We start from the raw sequence: 23,685 nt of genomic DNA, 5'->3' as shown, positions 1-23,685 counted from the left end.
AATAGCTCAGAGTCAGAGATCCTGCCCTTGCTGGTTTAAACTCTTGGCCCTGCAAAGTTGTCTACCAAACTCGAGTGGCCACAAGTTGCACAGGCTGCCTGCTCCTCATCCTTTTCAACGCTACATCACCATCACTCCTCCATTTTACTGTGTACCTCCAGTCTTCTAACATTTTATAGCAGGACTGTCAGTTGGGAAGGACTAACAATGCCTATAGCTCCCCCCTTTACCCTTTCTACTTTAATTATGAAGAAAGGTTTTCAGAATCAGAAATATTGTAAGGGAGAAAATTCCCTTTTTTTCATCCTAGGATTCACAATAAATGTCCTGCATTTAATGTAACGACAGGAACACCAGCAGCAACAAGGAAAGGTACACATTTAAGCACAGCGTTTCCCCATTACAGTGTCCAACTTTAACTACTATTCCTTAATGGCCTTTAGCATAAAGCGAGGTGTTATTTTTGCTGTCATAATGGTGAGAGCCATGCTGTGTTCAATGGAATGAAACACTTTCTCAAACTAAACGAGCAAGGACAGAATAGAAATCTGACATTCCTGTTCCTCTCTATTAACTGACTCGTGACATGAATGCTGTCCATGACCCCACCTCCCATCTCCCTCTCCCCACCCTTTTTTCACCTCTAGTGATTCTTATACAAAGACTTGTGTAAAACAAGTCATTTATTTACAACAGTTGGAAAACTGGCCAACAATCTGGCAACTCAAGAATGTTAAGTTGGCTCCCATGAAAATAAGCGTGGAAAAAAGATGAAATTATAGTGTTTGTAGTATGCCTTGCATGGTGAAGAAATGGCTCTGTTTTTTACATCAAAGGAAGATAAATCTTTGTCGGTTTCTGCCTGGGCTTCAACAATTTTCCTAAGTAAGTGCCAATGTTTTTCCTTTCTTTCTTTCTCTAAGAAAGAAAGAAAGAAAGAAAGAAAGAAAGAAAGAAAGAAAGAAAGAAAGAAAGAAAGAAAGAAAGAAAGACAGACAGACAGACAAAACCCACATCAACTCCCCCAAAAAATATTAATGGGAAATTACTTCTTTTAAGTATTTTTAATATATAGGTAGAGGTTCCAAGAAGGAAATTTTAATGAGAGGATCATGTGAGATAGGACCCAAAAAGTAGTAACAGTGATCCTCATTTCTGAGGAAAGGTGCAGCTATTTTCTTTCCCTACTCTTCTGACATTTTCTCCCCATTTTCCCAGTGTGTGTATGACATTCTTACAGTGGGGGAACACCCAGCAAATGAGGAAAGAAGAAAGCTGTCTAACTCGTGAGAAACCCTGGGGTAGAAGGACTGGCTGAGCCCTGGACAAAGCTCAAAGGATCCAACATCCACTAGATCTTGGGGAGGCCGACTCCTAAACTCTTCTCCTTTAAAGCTGTTATCTTGAGTTAGATGTAGAAATGGATGGCTATAATCCAGCATTCAAGGGATGGAGGCAAGAAGACCAGGAAGGGAAGATGGGGAGCTCGAGGCCATGCTGGTTAAATAGTAAATGTAAGGTCAACCTTGGCTACAGGGTATTTCAGTGCCAACCTGAGATATCTGAGTCACAGGTCAGATGGGAGGGAAATTCTAAAGCAGAAGGTTCCATGGAGGAATCTCGCACAGATAATAGGGGGGCAACCTACTGGCCCTTCTGTCTTCAGGTTGTAAGACCTGGCCAGCGTCAAGCAGTACCATAAAGAGGACAGCAACCTCTCCAGGTTACATCTGTCTCCACCTTGATATACCATGAGAAGAGAATTTCAGTTGACAAATGCCTCCATCACAGGGCCTAGAGCATATGGGAGGGACAATTTTTGATTCCTGACTGATGGAGGAGGCCCAGTTCACTGTGGGAGGTTCTTTGCCCTACCAGGAAGGCCTGGGATAAATAAGAAGGGTAGCTGCACTATGAGAGGAGAGCAAGCCAGTAGCCAGCATGCTTTCCTGGTTCTGCTCCAGTCCCTTCCTTGAATTCCTGCCAAGGCTTCACTCCATGACGGACTACAGCTTTTAGGCTAAAAACCTTTTTCTCCCAAAGTTGTTTGGCTTGGTGTTTTTATCAAGGCAATAGAAAGCAAACAAGGAAACAATTCTAGTGTTAGTTTAAATAATTAACTCGTAGAGGATGTTTGTTGAGCCTTGACATGTACTTTGCTCAAATAATGACAGGGAACTAGTGAGTGAAGGCGCCAGTCAGATGTCATACCTGTGAGATGTAACCTGGGGGCACATGGATAGGAGGGATGGACCCATTGGGTGACATCATGGGGACTTCGGCAGGTCCTGAAAGATATAAGAGCAAAATATCAATAGCGCTCTCTCTCTCTCTCTCTCTCTCTCTCTCACACACACACACACACACACACACACACACACACACACACACACACACACACATTATTCAATGTAATTACTAGTGCTTTTGACATGCCTAGTCTCTCTTCAATAATTGCCTGAAGTCATGGCTGGCGTAATTTCCTGGCTATACAGCTCAAGGAAACAAACAAAACATACACAAAAGCAGCAACAACAGGGCTATAACCATCTCTATTAATATTTAACAACTCCCCAAGGCCACAAATTCCATGAACCAAAGCTATTCTTCTAAAGCCAGCCTGACAGAATGGAACAAGAGCTTACTCCCCCTCTTGACTTTAAAACACGTGTTAGAATAACTCAAATCTCCTCCTAACAAACTCCAATCCTACTTTTTATAAAAACCGTGTTATAATTAATATACACAAACAAATTTTGAAGTGAACATTCTTCAGGCTTAAAGAGCTCCCATAGGCTTTAGATTTAGGGTTTTATTTTCAATAATTCATTATAACCCACCATTAATGTGAAAGGTATAAAATCTTTAAAATGCCCCAAACCAGCTGGACCCGGTTATGCAGTACTGTAATCCCAGCTAGCCGAGCAGCTAAGACTGGACAGTCTCAAGTGCAAGGCCTGCCGGGGCATCTTTATAAAACCCTACTTCAAAAGAAAAAATTGGGGTGTTTTTAAAAGGCTTGAGTATAGCTCAGTGATGGAATACTTGTTTAATACATGGAAGATCCTAGGTTTAATCCCCAATATCATAAATAAACAATAACAAAGTCCACCAGCTGCTTGCTTTGTCTCCCACTAAGCAGGGAGAAAAATAGACCATCTTCTAAAATTAGGCATCGTCGTGAGTATTCATGCTGAATTAATTTCTACATTTCAAAGTAAAATGTTAAACTAACAGGAGTTGGTTCAACGGATGTTTTGTTGCTGTAGTTGTCCACCTCCATCCTTTTTGGAGACGAGGTCTCGTCTCGGGTAGCCCAGGCTGGTCTAGAATGCTCACCATGGCCAGTTTTATGCAATTATGGGGATCCTATAAGGGATTTGTGCATGCTATTTAAGCATTCTATCGGTGAATGCTAACCATACAATTAGGGCCAGCTAATGAATGACAAGGTTAGCAGTTACCTAAAATGTAGTTTGGGTTAATATTTCATCACAAACTAATTGTCATACACCAAAAACAAATGACATCCTTCCAAGGACCCTACAATTTAACAATTTCCCTGCAAGTGAAGGGACCTTAGAACTTACTTTCCCTGGCTAGCTCTCATGTTGTGTTAGGACCCACCCCCAAAGGTATGGCTTTCTCTGGGAGGTGCCCCAGGCACTGTGTAGTTTATTTGCTTTCTCCTGATGGCCACTGTGCTGCCAGCAGTGAAAACTGCCCAGCTGGAACAAAACCCAAAAAAAAACTGGTGGTGCCACTTTACTTGTCAAAAGAAGACAGGTTCTGTCACCTAGTCACTGCATTTACAGGTAAGCATAATACACCTTTCGCATTATAGTGTTGTGACCATGAGGAGAGGGCACAGAAGAGTGGAAAGGACTGGCATGAGTTGAGAGCAAGTCTCCAAGTCTCCAGGGGAAGAGCAGAAGGGCAGAAAGTGTGCAGGACAACAAGGAAGGTTCCAGATGAGAGCTCACTGCAAGTTCAAGGAAAACACATCATGGCACTGAACTCTGAGCAGCTCTACACTCACAAACTCAGGGGTCTCATGTGTGTTTGTAATCAAAAGCAAAGAGAGTGTGGCATGCACCACCGCTCAGTGGGGCAGCACAGCAGGGCTCTGCATTTTCAAGACCCTGAGTTCGATTTTTACCATGCCTCCTTCACCAAAACAATGGATTGTTGCCCATTTATTTCTTAAGTAGAACTGAAGCGATATGCCAGCTGCCAAAGGTGTCGGTTTCCAAGTTCGCGTTCTGCATCACCATCAGCATCTTTAGTGCAGCCATTAAAACACACAGGCATTTCCTTTGTATCTTTATTTGAATTGAGTCACTGAAAAAGAACTGTACTGTCTTTGAAACCCAAAAATCAATGCACTTGGCTTCACAGAACAGGAGCTAGGAGCTGGTCTCGAACCTCTGTGTGCCCTTGAACAACGAACTCATTTAGCCTCTCTGAGCCTCACTTCTCAATAGTTGTAAGGGGAAATAAAAAATTTCTACTTCATAAGGTCAGGTATAAACTACATTCACCAAAACCTGCAAAAGTAGCATGTGACTAATGAACTTATCTCTCATCATTATTCACCAATGCTTTTGATAATTTAATACCTTTACTTTATGTGTATAGTGGTTTGCCTATGCATTATGTTGTCTGTGTATTCTGTGTGCCAAGGAGGCCAGAAGAGAATCCGATCTCCTAGGACTGATGTTACAGGTGGTTGTGAGCCACCATGTAGATAATAGGACTTGAACCCAGGTCCTCTGAAAGAGCAACCAGTGCTCTTAACCACTAAGCCACCTCTCCAGCCCCAGTATTCTCCCTGACTGCTGTTTGTTATAATCTCTCTTTATACATACATACATACATACATACATACATACATACATATATAATTACACTATAAGGAGTAAGTTTTTAAAATATCATGTGCCCTTATAATGTATAAAGTCAACAGTGTATATAGTATATACTATTTACTTACTGGGCAACTCTTCTTTAACACATAAAATACCAAGTATTTCAGAGTACAGAGAGTCAATGAAATAAAGCTTTTTAATTATCAAAATGTATACCAGGCTAATAGTCTCTTAATCCCAAGTATGACCCTAAATACTGTTAAAGCCATTTGTATAAAATGTTTTCGGGAGTGTAGGGCAAGCAAGTGATTTACAGCTAGAAATGTTTTCTTCCTGACTTGATTTCAGGAGTTGCTAAATGACTTGCAAATGCTTGGTCTCTTCCTCCTAGTGCCATCATCAAAGCCATTTCGGATACACTCTAATGGCTTCTGAAAGTCAACTGTGCTGTGCGACTTCACAGCTGTGTGAGCAAGCCACTGCCTTCCTTCCTGAGTCTCATAATGAATGAGGTGGCCATCTCTGCCTAACCTGTGTTTGAGAATGTTCTTCTTGTGGTCATCCATACTTCCCCATGCAGCTCAGTTTTCCCTTCTCCACCATTTAAAGATGCCACTCTCTCTACTATTTTAATACATTCTCACCAAAGGATCTACAACTTGTAGAGCTGGAACCATACCGTTTACTGAGCCAAAACATTGAGTTAACTAAGGGGAGGGAGCTGGTCAAGCGACCAACACTGCCTAAATTCAGAGGGGAGAAATGTCTCTCAAACAAATAGATTTCTTCCTTGCCTATACTGGGAAATCATTAACCTATGAGACCTTTCAAACATTTTGAAACAATCTGGTAAACTGTCCCGAGTCTTGCTTAAATACTGGTAGTACACAGGTGCGTCAATGCAGACATGTAGAGGTATACTCATAAATTAAGACAGGAGCTTGCACAATACAGTGAGGCTTTGGTTTGTTTGTAAGAACTATGAAGTCTGGCCAGAGAGACAGAGATTATTATGCAGTCAGATGAAAGCTGCCACATGTACAGCTCGTAGAGCTGGAAGAGAATGTTTACTGGGCCAAGTAGCTACCTTAAAACATAACCTTGGGGAAATCTGATAGATTTCAGGGCTAGGCTGGATCTTCAATATCAAGAACTCCGTGTTCTCACTGAATATCATGAGCTCTGAGATTGGCTTCTAACCACTGTAGCATCTAACTGCACCACGTCAGTCTTCTCTGGTGAATACCCTACAACAGTCTGCCCTGCCCTCTGCGTCTCTCTTGTGTCTAGCATCTCCAGATCTCAGGAGACGGGAAGATGCTTGCTTGACACTATCTTCAGAAGCCTCGGCTCTAATGGCGTAAACACAGCTCTACTGACTGGAGGGGCGTAACCTACTGACACGGAGAAGCCAGGAAGGGAAGGAATGAACGCTAGGACATTCAAACCAACCTCATGAACAAAAAAAAAAAAAAAAAAACAGTTAAAAATAAATCACTGTACTGTATACAATTTTGCAACTGTTAGCTGAGTAGTCACCAAAAGCAAGTAGTAAACAATTTTCTAAGTCAGCACTCAAGGTTTCCACATGACTATTTATGGGTAGTAGTGCTTACTGCCACAGATCACATTCTTCCTTGAGTAGCTTAAGCACTGTCTTCTTCATGGAGGTACTTAAGGTTGAGACACCAACCTAGTGAGGTCAAAGGAGCTGACAAGTTAGGACGACCAGGGTGAAAAGTGAGAGACCAGACACATACTGAGAGAGTTAACCTTGAGTTTCTTGATCGCTAAAGGAAAACTCAACTATTTCTTCTGGAAGGGACGGAGGCCTCAGGCATGGCCACAGTCACCTGGCTAAGAGGAATACTGGGGAAAGTCATTAGCACAACAAATGGGCAAATTAAAAGCAGCAGCTCAACCAAGAAAGGCTGCATACAAAATGTGAGGCTCTGAAGAATCTCCCAATGTCTGAGGAGGAGACCAACACTATTCATGGTGACCTAAGACTTTTATAGAAACAAACCAAGAGATTAGGTAGACACTCGGAGAATCCCTAATGGTTAAGAAAGGCACTCAACCATAACCCTATGATGGAAGGTCCCTAGGAAGGAATTTAAGCAGGGAGTGAAGACTTGAGCACTGGATCCACAAAACATGCTGACCTAATTAAAGGTAGGTAGACATTGAGACACACACCAGAACACATACTATAACTTACAGGGCAATAACAGGGCAAGAGATCTACAGAATGAATCCAATTCCCCTTAATATTTAAGGAACCACGTGATGCAAATACACAGGAATTTTATTTAGTTGTACAGAAAAATACGAACTGTTTAGGAAAATGGGTGTGAGACAACTTAGCTTCAAATAGGCAAACACTATGTGTCTCTCTCATATGCAGCCCCTATCTTCTAATTCATACACACACACACACACACACACACACACACACACACACACACACCTCTCTTTCTAAAATGAGTGTAAGTCATAAAACTAGAAAGGAAACCAGGAAAAGGGGGAGAGGCCTCAAGGATGGGCAGTGTGGACTTAACAGAACAAAGGTCAGAGCAGAAGCAGGGACACGGGAGGCAGAAGGGAGGCGGGTGAAGGACGGATACTAAGTGTGATGGTTGTTCTTGGTTGTCAATTGACTACATCTGGAAGTAACTAAAACCCCAAACTGTGTGCTGGCTAATTTGATACCAGCTTGACACAAGCTGGAGTCACTGGAGAGGAGAGAGCCTCAGCTGGGGAAAAAGGCCTCCCTAAGACTGGGCTGAAGGCAAGTCTGTAGGGCACTGTTTTAATGATAGCTGGAGGAAGGCCCAGACCACGGTGGGTGGGACCACCCTTGGGCAGGTGGTTCTGGATTCTAGAAACAAACAGGCTGAGAAGGCCATGCTGAGTAAGTCCGTAAGCATCCTCCATGGCTTCTGCATCAGCTCCAGCCTCTTGGTTTCTGCCCTGTTTGAGTTCCTGTCCTGGCTTCCTTCGATGATGGACTAAAGTGTGGAAGTGTAAGCCAAACAAAGCCTCTGCTCCCACTTTGCTTTGGGCCTGGTGCATCATGACAGCTATAATAACCCCAACTATGAAAGCGCGATATACATGCCTTAAGGAAAGTCTTACTTTGTATGCTAATTTTAAAAAGAACCCACAATGTAAACGCAATAAGAGTCCAAGGATCATACACCCACACATGGTAATGCCTACAACCCAGCACTTGTAGAGGCCAAGGTAGCATAAAGCTTGAGACCACCCTGGTTTCCACAGTGAGGTACCAGGCAAGCAGAGCTGCCCAGCATGGCTATCTCAAAGGAAAACAATCTAGGGACCCCAACGAGGCAAAAAGAATAAACTTGGGCTTCTATGATCATATATAATGATTAACTCAAAACTTAGGCATGGACCTAAATATATTCATTGACTATTAAGCTACCTAATATTCATTGAAGAAAGTGGACTTAGTCTTTGTGACACTCTCACTTGGTAAGAGTCAGACATGATACCACAAATATCAGCTTGAATATTCCTCCACAAGGAATTCCTCCACAAGGAATAGAAAAAAAACAGAACTCCATGAGAATGAAAACCTCTGTGCATTAAAGTCATTACTAAGAAAATAAAAACTGCAGGACGGACATGCAGATCACATTATAAGAGACTTCTATCTAGAACACGAAGAATGCTTACACTTCAAGAAAAGGAAAAACACACCTAACTTAAGGATGGGCAAAGGAATTGAACAGACAATTCTCAGAAGAACAGAAAAGAGAATCACAAGCCGCCCTGAAAACTGTCAGGGAGCCCAGTCAAAGCCCAGCGGAGCGCCTCACAACTCCCAGAAGCTCTAGGACCAAGGTGTTTGTAAATGCACTTGGAGTCTGAGTCTTATTTCTGCGAGCATGGTGCTGGGAGGAAGAAGGAGAGTGAACTTTTACAGAGTCACTTCAGATGTTAGTCACTGAGCATACCTCTTTGTTCCCAGCAAAATGAGGAAGGCACAGTGCTTTCTCCAACCTATAATTTCTTTCCAAAGATTAAAAGTCGACTTAAAAAAATATGGTCCCATCCTTACAGAAGCCTGGGTTTGGATCTGGCCTAGGCTACTACAGTTACCTAAAGAGAGGAGCTAATTTCAAGGGTTTCTCTGAGGAAGGGACGGTGGGGCAACTTTAAAACTGCCTCCAAGAGAGGTAGGAGGGTTACACAGCCAGATTCCTGCAGAATCACTGGGAGAGACACCAAGAGAGCAAGGAGCTTGTTTTGCCCTTCACAGGTTTTTCTCCCAATATTTCTCTTTTAGCTGCAAAATTATACCCTGGTTTTAATGACAAATATGAAAAATTACAATTTAGACACTAAGAAATAGAAAAGGAAGCAGAAGGTGTTTCCTTTCATTTACTATCTAGTCCTAGATCCCTAATCCTCCCTTTCTCCCTCCCTCCTTCCCTGTCTCACCCCACTTCTCTTCCCGCCCCCCCCACCCCCAAATTTCCCTTTCTTGGTCGAGTTTCTAGGAACCAAGAGTTGGGTGTTCCTAACTTTCTCGGTGGGCTAGGACAGCTAGATGTGGAGGGACCAGCCCTTGCTTCTGGAAGTGGGTCTCCTGGAGCAGAACTCCCAGCCGACCCGACCTTCACTCTGAGTAAACTGCTACCAAGAACCAGCTGGCCAGCAGAGCTCAACCCCAGCCACTGCCATCTTCTCATTCAAAAGACAAGGCTCGGGATCTGCCTGCCCTGTCCGATTAAAATGTAAGTTTCCTTTCAAGCACTCCTCTAAGAACTGAGTTTGCAAAAAACCAAGTTGAAAGGCAATAAAAGACCAGGGTTTAAAGCTGAAATCTCAACTTCCTTTAGGTGTAAATAAACTCAAGAAAGACATCTACCTAAATAATTTTACTATCAAGTGGCCTTAGACTTCAGTGTTTTAGAACAATCTACGTAGTTACTGTGTGAATACATTGTGCTATAATACATTGGTTAATATTTTATTGATTTCAATTCAATAAACATTTATTATGCAAGATGTGGAAAAGAAATGAAAAGTCACCAGGGTTTCACCACAGCCAACTACCACATAGGGCTCCGCAGTTTCTTTTCAGAGGCAAATAGCTTTGCGGCTACAGTAGCAATTACTCTTAGGATACTTGAGGAATATTTTAAACCTCCACACTGGCAGTGAACGGTAATCGAATTGGTGAGCCACTTACTGCTTGCACACTGTGTTAACACCGGTTCGAAAGGACGGGATTTAAATTCAGAACCACGGACACAAAGCTTTAAGACGGTCAACGAGATCAGGTCCCAGACAGGGGCCTGCAATTGAATTTTGAACTCTGGTTTTTAAAACTCTTGGTGCTGCTTTGTTGAACTCAACATATCTTTGTTACACACAGTCAGGCTGTGGGGGGAGGGCAAGGGTCCAGTGACATTGAAGAGAAGGAGCGTTTGCATTTCTGTATGGAGAGTGGGGACTACAAAATGAGCAACAGTGCAAGTGCTGTGTGAGGGGACCCTGTTTTGCCTTGAAGTCTGTGGCAGACACTGTCCCAGCATGCACTCAGGCTTACAGTCTAGATGTCTCAAGCAACAGGCTCTGGGTGTGTCCTAGTCATACAAATGACCAAAGACTGAGATAGAAGACCCACGTGAGAAGGTGCCGGCTGATTTTGGGAAACACGAGAGACACCCAGTTGATTCTCACTTCCAACTTGAAGGTCAGGTTTCTGAGCTCTTGGGGCCCTGCCCCTTGTGCTGTCTGAATCCATGTTAGAAAGAAGATTCACCTGCACCACTGAAAAACATCTGGTACCACTATGTCAGTCGTGGTTGTCAACAATTACTCAATTCAGACTTCTTGGGTTGGTCTTCCTCATTATGGGGATGGCATATGTCCATGGATGTACACATGAGCTGAGACCCTGTAAGCTTCAACCCTCTAAAGAATGACACAAATGCAACTCACTACTACTGAGAAGTGGGTCCTGATGGATATGTCGTACCTACAATCCCTGTGAGTGATAACCACACCTGAGACAAAAGCATAGAAAGGGCACAGTACTTCATAGCCCTGTGCATTAGTGCAGGAGTGTCCGTCTGTCTATCTGCTTTACAGGGGGATGTGTGCATGTGATGAATATGGCTATGTGTGGCCAGATCCCATCATCACTCTCCACCTTACATACTGACTCTGGTCTCTCACTTGATGGCTGATTCAGCTAGTCTAGCTTGCCAGAGGAGTTCTCTAACACTATTGTTCCAATGCTGGAATTACAAGTGGGGTGCGCCATGGCTACCCTTCATCTACGTAAGTACTAGAGATCTAATCATGACAGTGGGCATCTCCCAAGCTACATTTTTAAAGCCAGTCCTTCCCAAGGTTCTTTTGTCTGCTACCTACTGGGGTATCAGGTAGATAGATACTCCCAACACTTCATGTGGTACAGAGGACTGTTCACTAGTCAGTAGCAAACTCAAGGGAGATTTCTGGGAAAGGTGGGAAGGAACTGGTGCCCAGAATTCCTAGTGGAAATCTCAAGTGATCTTACACAATATAAAAACTTCCCTATTGAATAAAGTTATTTCAATTACATCTGAATCACATCTTGAGATGAAATGCAAGCAATGTTATTAAAGAATACTACTCAAGTTTATAATATGTATAGTAAAGAATCAAACAGACAGAGTACTCATTATAGGGCAACTCGGGAGAGCTATAATAAACCATCCTGACAGCAGAGTTCACCACGGCTCTGGGTGTTTAGGGCTTTTAATGGAGTTACCAGCCATTTTCTTTCAGCAGCTTTCTCTACTCTCAGGGGCTTGTGGCTTACTTGCCCAGCATGCAAAAGGCCATGTGTTTTACCCCAGTACTATATAAACAAGGCATGGCAGCCCATACCTTTCATCTCAGAACTCATGAGGGAGAGACAAGAAACTTAGGAGTTCAAGGTTATCCTTGACTACATAGTAAGTTTCAGGTGAGCAAGTTTATGTGAAACTTTGTATCAAAATAGAAAGGGAAAGAGGAAGAGAGGAAAGGAGAGGAGGGGACGGAGCAAGGAAGGAAAGAAGAGGATAAAGGACGAATACAATCTTAAAACCAAGTCTGTTTCTCCTTGCCGGACACCTGGGCCCATCCCACGTGACTCCTCACAAAGCCCTCTACTCCCGAGAGGAGCAGCTCTCCGAAGCCTTAGGGGTGCGTGTGAATTGTGCTACCTTGTCAGTTGGCAAGTTTGAAAATGGCACTGAAATTATTAACCAGATAGCAACAGAGGATTGCATTCCTCATGAGCTCATTCACCTTATTCATCTGTGACAAAGGAAATAACTCTAAAGCCATCATCCATCAGAAAGGTGAAAGCAAATGATTATAATGCAAAGGTTTACCAAGACAGCGTTCAGGGCAACCCTACTTTCATGAGGTTCCAAAGCAAGCCACACAGGCAGGTGCCCTTACAACTGCTCCCATGGCTATGTCTGCAGTCACCTTTACACCTAAACTCCCACAAATAGAGTGTGCTGACAACATTCTAAAGATATTGTATCTATAACATCTATACATCCAAGTTGACTAACTTAATTCAAATTCAAAAGCACAGCAGACACTCATTATCCATATACTACAACTTCTCAAAAAATAAAAATCCAGAGTTGTTATGGAAATGGCTGGAGTAAAGGTGGGAAATGAAATGTTCCACAAAACAGAATCACACTGCCTCCTCTCCCTCCTGTTGAGACGGTCCCTGGCTTGCACCCATTATCACTAGCGAAAGGTATTCTTCAAGGCTCTATGACTTCCTAAAGTGAACTTAAATTTTACAAAGGTGTTTCGCTTCCTAACAAATATTCTCTGGGCTGCCAATGGGTGTGACCTGATAATGGGCTAGGAGATGGTAAGTCATATGTAATCCCCATCTCTGTCTTCACTAAGGTAAGCCCAGCAAGACATTGAGAGTTCCTCCAGTCAGGCCAGGCTTACACAACCAGGCATTCCCTTTGAGGGTGAAAGCCGTGATAGCTGAGGTCTGGATAAGGAACAACAATGGCAAGTAGACTGGGCTCAAGTGGCCTACACTCTACCATCTCTCGGTGCTGGAAGTCAGGGCCATGCCTTCAGGAATACGGGAAGGGTGGAAAGGCCTAAAGACCTGAGCCAAGCTGACCAGCCACCTTCTCAGTCACATGAGACTAGAGGTGTTCTGTGTCTGTACGAAAGGCACTTTCTCATCCCACACACTGCCCTGGAACCTCAGAAGTGTGCAATTCTTCCCAATCAGCTATAGCTTTGCTTTCAAAAGTCAGCCCCACTAGCGGGATATGGAGTCTCGTGCCTACAATACCAGCACTTGGGAGGCTGTGGCAGGACTGAAATTGAGTTTTGCCTAGGAGAAAAGGAACCAAATGGTTTCTGTGCTTCCCTCTGGATGAAAACACTGACCTCACTTACCTCTATAATTACAGATTCTAGAAAAGAGTTGTTGATGGATGTTCACTAAAATCTTTCTTGCTGTCATGCTTGGGTGCCTGCTATATCAGAATTTGTGGCCTTTAGAAAATTCTGACTACCAGATTTCTGGGTCTGCTTCTTTTTCAAAAATTACCCACCTACCCTTCCACCCCAGCACAAACAAATAATCCACTAGTTTTGACATAGATATTCCTGTATCAATTCAGTGAGTGGGGCAGGCAACATGGAGGAACACAGCAGTAAACTTACAGGTAGGGAGACGGCCTGCTGCGTACAGTACTTGCCTGATGACACGAGTCTGGATTCCCTGAAGCCCAAATAAAAGCAGGAGCCAACACCAAGAGCTGCTGTGACCCCAGAGCTCTTAAGGGAAATGCAAGGCAGTGACAGGCTAGACAACCTCGCTGAGGTGATGGCAAAAAGACCTGTCTCCAAACAGGTGGGAAGGTGAGGGCTGTCACCTGAAAGTTGTCCTTGGGGCTCCACACATACCTCTTGGCATATATGCCCACTCACAGACACACAACATACACATAACAATGTACACACAAAAGAACAACAAACCACATACATGCTAGGAAAAAATAAGCACATTCAAAGATCCTTTAAGTATAGTATATTTGTTCTTTATGCTCAATAAGCTGAGTCTTAATTTCAGTATAATATTTTCAAACACAGAGAAAAAATAACAAGATATTAGCAGAGTACCATAAATTTTATCCTGGTAATGGGTATTTAATTGAATATATTTCAACTAACAGAGATGAGTATAATTTGTCTAAAAATAGTTCTCCACCTTCCTCTTACTAAATCAATTACTGTACTTCCATAGCAACACAATGAACACAGAACTTTTTATAATATAGAATTATAAGCACTGTATTAAGCAGTGGTTTGTGCAATTATTGTATTTCTATCATTAATAGAGCCTATTAATACTATGTGTTTTAATACCAAACAAGTGATGAAATGTTTCAGAAAGCTATTTGTACATATAAGAACATATGTGTATCTGTAAGATATATAAATATATTTTGTATGCAAGTACATACGTGCATGCAAAGGCCAGTAAATCAGTTCAAAGTGTCTTTCTTGATAGCTTTCTACCTTGTTTTCAGACAAAGGATATCATTGAACCTGATGCTCTCCAACTGGCTAGCCCAGCTAGACAGTAAGCTCTACCTGTAGCGAATCTACAGGCGTCTGTCACCACACTTGACTGTTATTGGATTCTGGGGATATGAACAGTCTTTCATGTTTGTGTGGCAGGGACTTTACTTGGCCTTGCATGTACTGGATCAGTTAATAAGACTGTAAATATTTTTGTTGTTGATAGACGAGAACACAGCATCAGAATTCTCTTGGGGAACATATGGTTATCCAGGCAATTTTCTTTTAAAGGTGTGAAGAACAGACTCTCTAGTCAAAATTCAAAATATTTCAGGTAATGTCAAGTTCACTTTCTCAAAACACAGTAAAATCTGTTGTTTAATGACCCAAATTAGAAAGAGTATACCTTTCTAAGAAGCAGCAATCTGAAACAGGCATGCAAACTACAGGGAACTTCAATTACATAAAGCAAGCCTTCAGCCACCTAGATAGTTGGATCCTGCCAACAGTGAGCAACAAACTACTTAGCATATTGTTCTTCCCTCCATCTATGATGTGGCTGGAACTGCAGACACCCCTGTGGGCATTTCCAATAGTCTGTACCATTTTTGAAATAGGTTTCTAAAAATATCACATGCTGTCAATCCCTGTATGTTCAATATATGGGAAATCATTATTGCCCTGGTATCTCACACTTAACAGAAACAACCCACCAGCATCATTGCCACACAGTGATCAACTGACCCTGAGAATAAAATGCTGCCATCTCTAGTTCTGCACTTGTGAACCATTGGAGCTGACGACTCAGTCCATCTTAGAGTTAGAGCTGCCAATAGGATACGCTGAGTCCAGCTCAAAGGAGGCTATATTTTGTGCTATTTCTTCCTCTCAAATCAGACCTTAGGTCTATGGTGTTCAAATTAACTACACTGATTACTTACATACCTATATTTACATATTAATAAGTAATACAATAATACCGCTCACAATCCTTAAAATATTATAGCTATGTTCCAGGAATTTACTACATATTTTCAAAATAGTTCCGTTATCATAATTCTAGCCCACAGGCAGGATAATAAGGCATTAGGAGAGACGTTTTTCTTTTTTGATTTCAATACTATTTTTAAGACTGTCAGCAAAACCTCAATCTTCCAAGAATGTAAAGATGATCTGATGCTTCTACCTGTGGGCTTCACATCCAAACAGCAGCAAAAGCTTCCTGGCTGACAGCCCTCTCGCTCTGGCCGTAAAATGAATGTTTTCTTCCTTAATATCTTAGCTCAGTCTTTTCAACATCATGCTCATTATAATTATGATATGACTATATTCATATGATATGCAAGCCATTTTTGCATTTGGCTAAAAAGTTCAGCACACATACATACTTAAAACACATACTAAAAAGTACACACACACACACACACACACACACACACAAAAACTATTTAAAAAATCATAATCATTCATTGTACTAAAACAAATTACTTGATCAATTTTATCTACAACTTGCCTGAAGACAAGAAAAAAAGCGATAGGAGCTTATGACATGAGAAGTATGTATATAACAAACAGTTCAGAGACACTCTTATATTTCTTCGGTTTATCTCGGTTAAGTGTCATGATGATTTTTTAAAGTGCGAGTATTGATTATGTTTTAAAAGGTTTTCTTAGAAATTATTGCTTCTATATGACCTCTCATTTATGACAAATTGCTTACTTGTGTTGTCCCACTCTGCAAGCTCTTTACAAGGACTGCTCATGGCCAAGTCCTATTGCCTGACATTTATCAATAAGGTTCCCAGAGGGGTTAACTCACTAAAAAGAAAACAAAGCAGAAGTCCACAGCAAAAAATATCTCCTGTGGTCCAATAGAAGGCAAGAGGCTTAAGCATATTATGTGTGTATGCATCTGCTCCTCTGCAGCCCATCAATCTCCACAGGTCAAAGGCTGACCAACTGTCTACATTAGACTTAGTTTCCTCAATGTGGGTAAGTAGTGAGGTTGACCAGTTGTCCATCTTAGACTGTGGCTTATGCATGTCCACCTGAAATATGTTCTACTCTTGTGGTGGCCAGATGACAAATTATAGAGTCCAAGTTCTTGCTCTCATCTACTACATGGAAGCCTGGAGATAAGACTTAGTCTTTAGCTATCATTGTGAAGACACATCTACATATATTTTGCCTAGGTTTGTCTCTCTATCAATCACCAGCTTACCCTGGAAATCACAATGGAGGCCAGTCTAGGCTGGAGTAGCTGCTCAGAGCTACATGTAACCCAGTTCTTATAACCCTAATCTCCTCTGATGAGGACTAAACGTTACATTCACTATAGCTCCTACTACAGTAACATCCTAGGGTTCTATACCAGCCAATCTGGATTGCCCTCCTTCTCCACAACATGAATTACACAGAAGCTATGCACACACACACACACACACACACACACACACACACACACACACACACACAAAAAAAATGGAAAAATCAACCTGTCTCTTACATAGGAAGTCATCTTTGCCCTAGGTGGCCCACTGACTTAACCTGCAGGTGGTACTTGACCTACATCCCAGTCCATTTGCCCTCTTCCAGTGTACTCAATCAGAAAAAAAAAATCCTACTTAAAATTAAAAGAACAGATGCTGCCTAACTGCATAATTAATTATAGTGTGCACACCAATTTGAAAGATGCCAGACTAGGGCTAGAAGTGTGTCATTCAGAATTCTTGAAATAGTCTCTATTCTTAGGAAAGAGGCTGATACCTCTGGATTGATTAGGTACAAATAATGCTAGGAAATGGTTTCCTCATGAGCCTGCAAAAGGCCTGACTAGCACCCAAATGTTGAAAAGAGCTGGTTATACAACCCAATATTCATATGGCCATGCAGCAGTGAAATAATGAGACAATGTTCTCTCTCTCTCTCTCTCTCACATGCACTCATATACACACACACACATGAACAAAGACCCTATGCATATATTCTATGTGTATGATCTACACATCATATATTACTATTCATACAGCTAAATATATTAATATATATCTTGATTTTACTCAAATACTTTATAATGATTCATGTATTTGTGGTTCAAAATCAAACTGCCAATTAGTTCTGAGAAAAATGGCCAGTATATCAGACCATAACACAATTCAATTAATTTGTAACAAAAAGACAAAAAATTAGTTAAGCACTAAACTTATTTCCATAATAAAAACATTATTTTACCTACTGGATATCATATTTAAAGTTATCTTAGCTTCATAAATGCTGGATTTTCAGTATCCATCAATACATAATTCTTCACACGTCTGATGTAATATATACTCCAAAAATTAAGAGAAGATAAATGAGGTCCTGGGAGAGTAAAGTGCAGTCTTTTCCACTGGCCAGCCCCACTGCACAGCGACAGCAGAGATGATGAGACCACGCCCCTACAGATTTAACTTTAAACTCCACCAATTATAAGTTGTGTGGTCTTGGGCATGTTACTAAATCTCTCCCTATGCCTCAGTCTCCCCCTAAAATGAAGAAATTTATCAATTGGGTGAGCATACCTAACCCAAATCTAAAATGCTCCAAACTTAAAATTTTGTGTGCCAGTGTAAACAGACATTTAGCACCCAGATATTCCGAAAACACTTCTGGTTCTGAGCATTTCAGATGAGGAATATCCCACCTGTAGTATCAACCTTGCAAGACTGGTACTGCTTAAGAGCAAGAGCTGGCATGCATCAAATGCTCACAAGAGGGCCTCGAAGATGTTCGGTTTGCTGGACCAGCTCGCTGGTTGTCATCACCTTGGCACTAGGGGCAGAGCTGACCTTTACTCTCCTAGTCTAACTAGTGTAGTCCAGATGTAGGCTGTTATGGTTTTGGAACTGCCCATTTCCAGGCACAGGTAGTACTAGATAAGGAGTGAGTCACAGACAAGCAAAGCAGTAAAGACTGATCTGCAGAGTGAGCCAAGAACTCCTTTATATATGGCAGCTGGGCTCATCAACAGTGAGGCCTCACTGAGGAGGACCAGGCAGCATGTTTTATTGCTGAATGAGAAGCTCCCCTTCCACTCATAAAACCATTTGTATCTGGCAGTCAACTACAGAAAGCCCTCTGTGTTTTCTCCACAATACCGAGCGAGGCTTGCCTGGCATATAACAAGTACTTAGTAGCCTATTCAGATCAAAGTAAGGAAGCATCTTAGTGCAGGCTCCCAGAGATAGTCTATAAATGGTTGCTCCCTCTGCACTCAACAAAGATTTTTCAAACTTTAAGGCCTAGAACAATCGCTAGCCATCAGGGGAGGCTACATTTTCCCAGAAACTAAGATCTCAGTTTTTATAAGCAAATACCAGACTTTACCAGAACATACAATTACCATAGACTTCAGTACAGAATGTAACAACAGAAATTTTATTTTATCTTCATTGTCCTGTATACTGTAAGTTTGGTACTCTAAAAAGTAAAGGCAGGTTTACAATGCAACAGGCACCCCTTGCTATCAGCGTGGGAATTATCCAGGTGTGATGAAAACCTGTCACCTACTCAGTAGGACATCGTGAGTGCATTCTGTGCTGTGGCAGGGTACCACTGTACTTTACGGTGTGCTTGATAACAGTAAGCAGGAACATACCATCCCTTGGAAGATCCCTGCAGGAAGTTTTATTTCGGTTTAAGAAAAATTGGGAGTGCTCTCACAATTCTATTTGTCAGGGGGGAGTGCTATTTATTTGCAAAAGCCAGTTCCAGGGGGCTGGAAGAAAGGCCTTCCATTGGAGCTATCTCTTCCTCTCTTCCTCTCTCCCTGCTCCTTTCCCGCTCCCCTTGAGAAGTGCTTCTGTTTGGCTTCTAAGGGCCTGATGAGGCCCTGGATGCTACAGTGAATGTCGAGGCCTGAAAGAAATATTTCTCTCTCCCTCTTTGAGTCAGAAAATCTGAACACAAGAGGATCCATTCAAGGCATGATGGAGTGCCTCACAGAGGCGGCAATATGTTCCCGGTTGGCAAACAGAGAGCTGTTTGGACAGTGAGGACAGCCGTGCACTCAGCAAACATCAGCTTTCCGAAGACTTCGCAGGAGAGAGCGGGAGACGACGTGGGCCCCTTTTCAGACTCCAGCTCCAACTTGGGACAATCTCTCTAAACAAAGTGCCTTTGTTCCCAAAGGCACAATTCAGTGGGTCCCAACTGCTTTCCTAGAAACTATGTACATCTATTCACAACTGCATTCGAGCCAAAAAATCATTTGTAAAGACCTGAGAGGGCAAGGAAGTGATGGGAGACACCCCGATTTCCATCTGTATACTAACAGACAAGGGATGACTGGGTAGCTCTGTGCCTGGCGGCTAGGATGGCGGCTAGAGAAGAGTCAGCCCGCAACTTCTCAGGCCTGTCTTGCCCTGGTCGGTTGCTTTTAAGAGCAGGGGTGCTGCTGTTGCTGGATCGAAAGACATCAACAGACACCCCAGAAGGAAATCGGAGGGAATCATGAGCAATAGACATGCCTGGTCAGGTTGTTTCCTCTATGGATGTAATCCCTCTCTCCCTAGGATTTCAGAAGAAAATGCTTACAGGGTTTCACTAAAATGGTCAGTTTGGAAAGATAGCAACACTGAGTTAGAGTCCCCTGAAGCCAAACTTTTATCAGATTCTCCATGACATGAGTAAACAAACATGGAGTAGCAGACAACCTTGCCTAGGCTCGCTTCCTTCTCTAGACATAAGGTGCTACTTCAACCCAGGTACGCAGTGACAAAAGACTGTCACAGCGACGTTTTTATTAGCATCAATGCAAGAACTAAACTTTGGACAAACCAGGAACCCAGTTCAGTAGCTGTGTGTTTGATGAGTACTATCAGTCTGGGTTCAGCCATCAACACTAAAACAAGCAGATGAACAAGAGTTTTCATTTTGAAAATATGGGTAATGTCAGAGGAGACAGAGCAGAAAGGTGACGTATCTTACAGGATCTGTACTCACAGTCCTCAGTATTCTCATTATTCATAACTGTGACTCTCCATCAGTACAACGTGCAAAGGGCAAATGTTGGAACCTAGACAATTCTCCACAAATGTATTTGAAAGGGAACGTTCTAATGTAGGAAAACTACTGCCGTTCGCTGGCCTGGTTTTGTACAGTCCACAAGCAAATAGTTTCCATATTTTCAAAGAGCTATGGAGGAAAAATAGAATATGCATCAGAGACTGTATGTCTACAAAACAGGCTATTTTCCTGCCCTGCCCAAAATGAGTTTGGCAATCCCTGTGCTTACCCACTACAGAAGTGTTAAATAATAATTCCTGGTTCTTCTTGAGACAAACGAAGAACACATTTTCAATTAATGTCTGTAAGGGTCAGAGGCCAGAGACGCGGTGAGGATGAAATGAGAGTGTTAGAACAGGACAACCCAGCCAGGAATCCACTCACCCAACACCAAGCGCTTAGTAAGACAACCCTAAGATTTTACAATAAGAGAAACCCTTCATCCTTTGGGAAGACACCCAATAAATTGTACAACTTGCAGAACACCTACCTCCTATGCTCAGAATAATAACTACTCGCCTTTATAGGCGGGTGTGAGTTGGTCGGAGTGAGGCAATGCCGATGAAGAGCATACTTACTTAATAGGAGTGGGGAGGGAGCGTTACTGTGTGTACCGTCTGGAGCTCACTAGTTCTCTTGTACAGTACGCCAGAAGAAACTCAGACAAACAGGGAGACATCGATGGGTGCTCTGTAAAACATGCTTTCCCTATCAGCACACAACATCCCCATATGGACCAGTCTGCACCGGGAAAAATTAAAGATTCCTTCTGCTTTTGGTGACTAAAGGCTAGAAGCTTTATCACGGGCTGCTCCACTCAAATTGATACCTGTTCAACTGAAGCAGCAGTAAACAGGAGGAGAGAGGAGCAATTCTTTCTGCATGACAGGCAGTCCAACTGGGTACAGTTGCCTCAGAAAAGTCTAAGGGAATTCATTAGTGTGGACAGCCAAAATTCTATTTATTTAGTTTTAATGTGAACATATTTTCCTTTGTGAATGCGTGCAGGTTTGAACGTCCATGCTTGTGGAGGCAGACATACAAGTACACATGTAGACAGCGGACAGTCTCAGGTGTCTGACTTCACCCCTCAGATCACCTAAGATGGGACCCCTGCTGGTTTTCTGCTGAGTACAACACACTACCTGACTTGCTATGTTCTGGGGATTTCCCTGTCTCTGCTTCCCATCTCCCTTTAGCAGCCCCCAGGACGCAGCTTTTGTGTGGTCCCTGGGGTTTCAAACTCTGGCCTTTCGGTTGCAGTCAAGTACTTTTAGAAGCTACACACACACACACACACACACACACACACACACACACACACAGGTGTGTGTGTGTGTGTGTACATATACATGTATGCATGCATGTATATGAAATTCTAAATATAACTTGTACTCAAGATATTGAACCATAAACAGACCTACCAGACAAAAGATAGGTCATACCCAGTAAGCACACTGTATAAGAAATACACTAAAAAAAATATTTCTTATATATTTGAAAGTCAAGTTTACCTGGGCATTTTATGAATTTGATGGCTAAGTCTGGTACCCTTACCACAGTCACAAAGAAACCATCAACATCTGTTAAACATCTGCCAGCAGATAGCACTGTCTAGATAGGAGGGTGAGGAACCTTGGAGGAAGAGATAGTTCATTTCATCAGAACTTTGTGCTAAGAATGGTTCAGAATGAAGGTTCAGGACCCCGCTAGAGGTTGCTGCTGCCCAATAACAGGGAAGGAAGGAACAGGGCAGGAATGAGCAGGGCAGGGGAATCTTGGGGAGGTAAAGATTCCCTCAAGCACTAATACTCTTTCTCATAAGGTCACTAACAAGAGAGCTGGTGATGGTGCTGCTGGGAGTTAAGCAAAGGGTCCACCCTACACTTTATAAGCTATCATTATTCCTAATATAGCTAAGTGCGGGCATTAGTAGGTCTTCTTTTCAGAGAAAGAAAGAGAGTCCAGGGAGATGGCTCAGTCAGTAATGTCCCCACCTTGCAACCAAGGGTCTCTGGATTTAACCCTCAGAACTTAAGGAAAAGTCACTTGTGGTAATATATACTTGTAATACCAGAGATCAGAAGACAGAGATAGAAGAATTGCTGGGGCTCATAGGCCAGTCTGTCTAGCTAAATTGACAGGCCACAGGCCATTAAGAGACCCAAATTTAAAAAAAAGTAATTGAAATCTGAAGGACACTGAAGATTGATCTCCAGTCTCTAGACACACACACACACACACACACACACACACACACACACACACACACACACGGGGGAGGGGCAGGCAGGAAGGGAGGCAGGCAGGGAGGGAGGCAAGGGAAAAGGAGAGAGGAAAGAAAGGCAGGAAGGAAGAAGGAAAGAAAAAGGGAAGGGAAGGGAGAAATGGGAGGATGGGAGGATGGATGGATGGATGGATGGATGGATGGATGGATGGATGGATGGATGGATGGATGGATGGATGGATGGACAGACAGATGGACAGCACTCCAAGGGCATGAAGAACAGGCAAGATAAGATAGGACCGTTCCACCCTCTGCTTCCCCGTGGAGCCTTCCTGGAGAGATGCTTTGCCGGGATATAGGCTCAGGGCCAGGTTTCAAAAAGAGGGTACCAACAGCTCTTACTGGTGGCCACTATCTGGGACTGGCAGAAGCAAGGGGCTCAAAGAATATGGCCAGAGTAAACAGTCACTTAGGGAAGTGAGCATAAGTGTAAAATTTGTGAAGCTTATAAGGTTCACATAAACCCATAAGAAGCTGGGCTTAGTTAACACGTAATGTTCCACTCTGATTCTCTGCCCATGTGTGCATAGTATGGAGACTATGCTGGGAACACCAGTCACAATGATAACCCTTTGATCACAACCAAGAGTGAGCTTAGGGAGAGAGCATGTCAGCTGCCCCCTCCTGACTTCCACTTCTACAGCTTTACCTTTCTATTCTTATGGGGGGTGGGAGGTTGCAGGTGCTACAGCAGGGGCATCAGAAAACAACTCTCAGGAACCTGTTCTCTTTTCTACCTGAATTCAAGAATCAAACTAAGGACATCTGGGTTGATGGCAGGTGCCTAGGCCCACCGAGACCACCTGGCTGTCTTGGTTTTACTTTCCAAGTTAAGCCAGACTGAGGGGCATGCACATGGCAGTCATTGATCAGCCCTCTGATTCCCAC

The 23,685-nt window shown here is 42.7% G+C and overlaps 1 protein-coding gene across 1 annotated transcript in view; it reads right to left on the bottom strand.

The window, feature by feature from the left end:
* Fndc3b (fibronectin type III domain containing 3B) overlaps window positions 1-23,685 on the bottom strand; it is a 326,000-nt gene that overhangs the window by 136,889 nt on the left and 165,426 nt on the right. Inside the window, exon 4 of the mRNA XM_032898582.1 lies at window positions 2,212-2,288. Coding sequence (XP_032754473.1) covers window positions 2,212-2,288 — 77 coding nt within the window. The remainder of the gene's footprint in view (window positions 1-2,211; window positions 2,289-23,685) is intronic.

Source organism: Rattus rattus, chromosome 3 (genome assembly GCF_011064425.1).
Source record: "Rattus rattus isolate New Zealand chromosome 3, Rrattus_CSIRO_v1, whole genome shotgun sequence".
NCBI classification, from domain to species: domain Eukaryota; kingdom Metazoa; phylum Chordata; class Mammalia; order Rodentia; family Muridae; genus Rattus; species Rattus rattus.
This window is presented reverse-complemented; position numbering and strand designations above follow the sequence as displayed.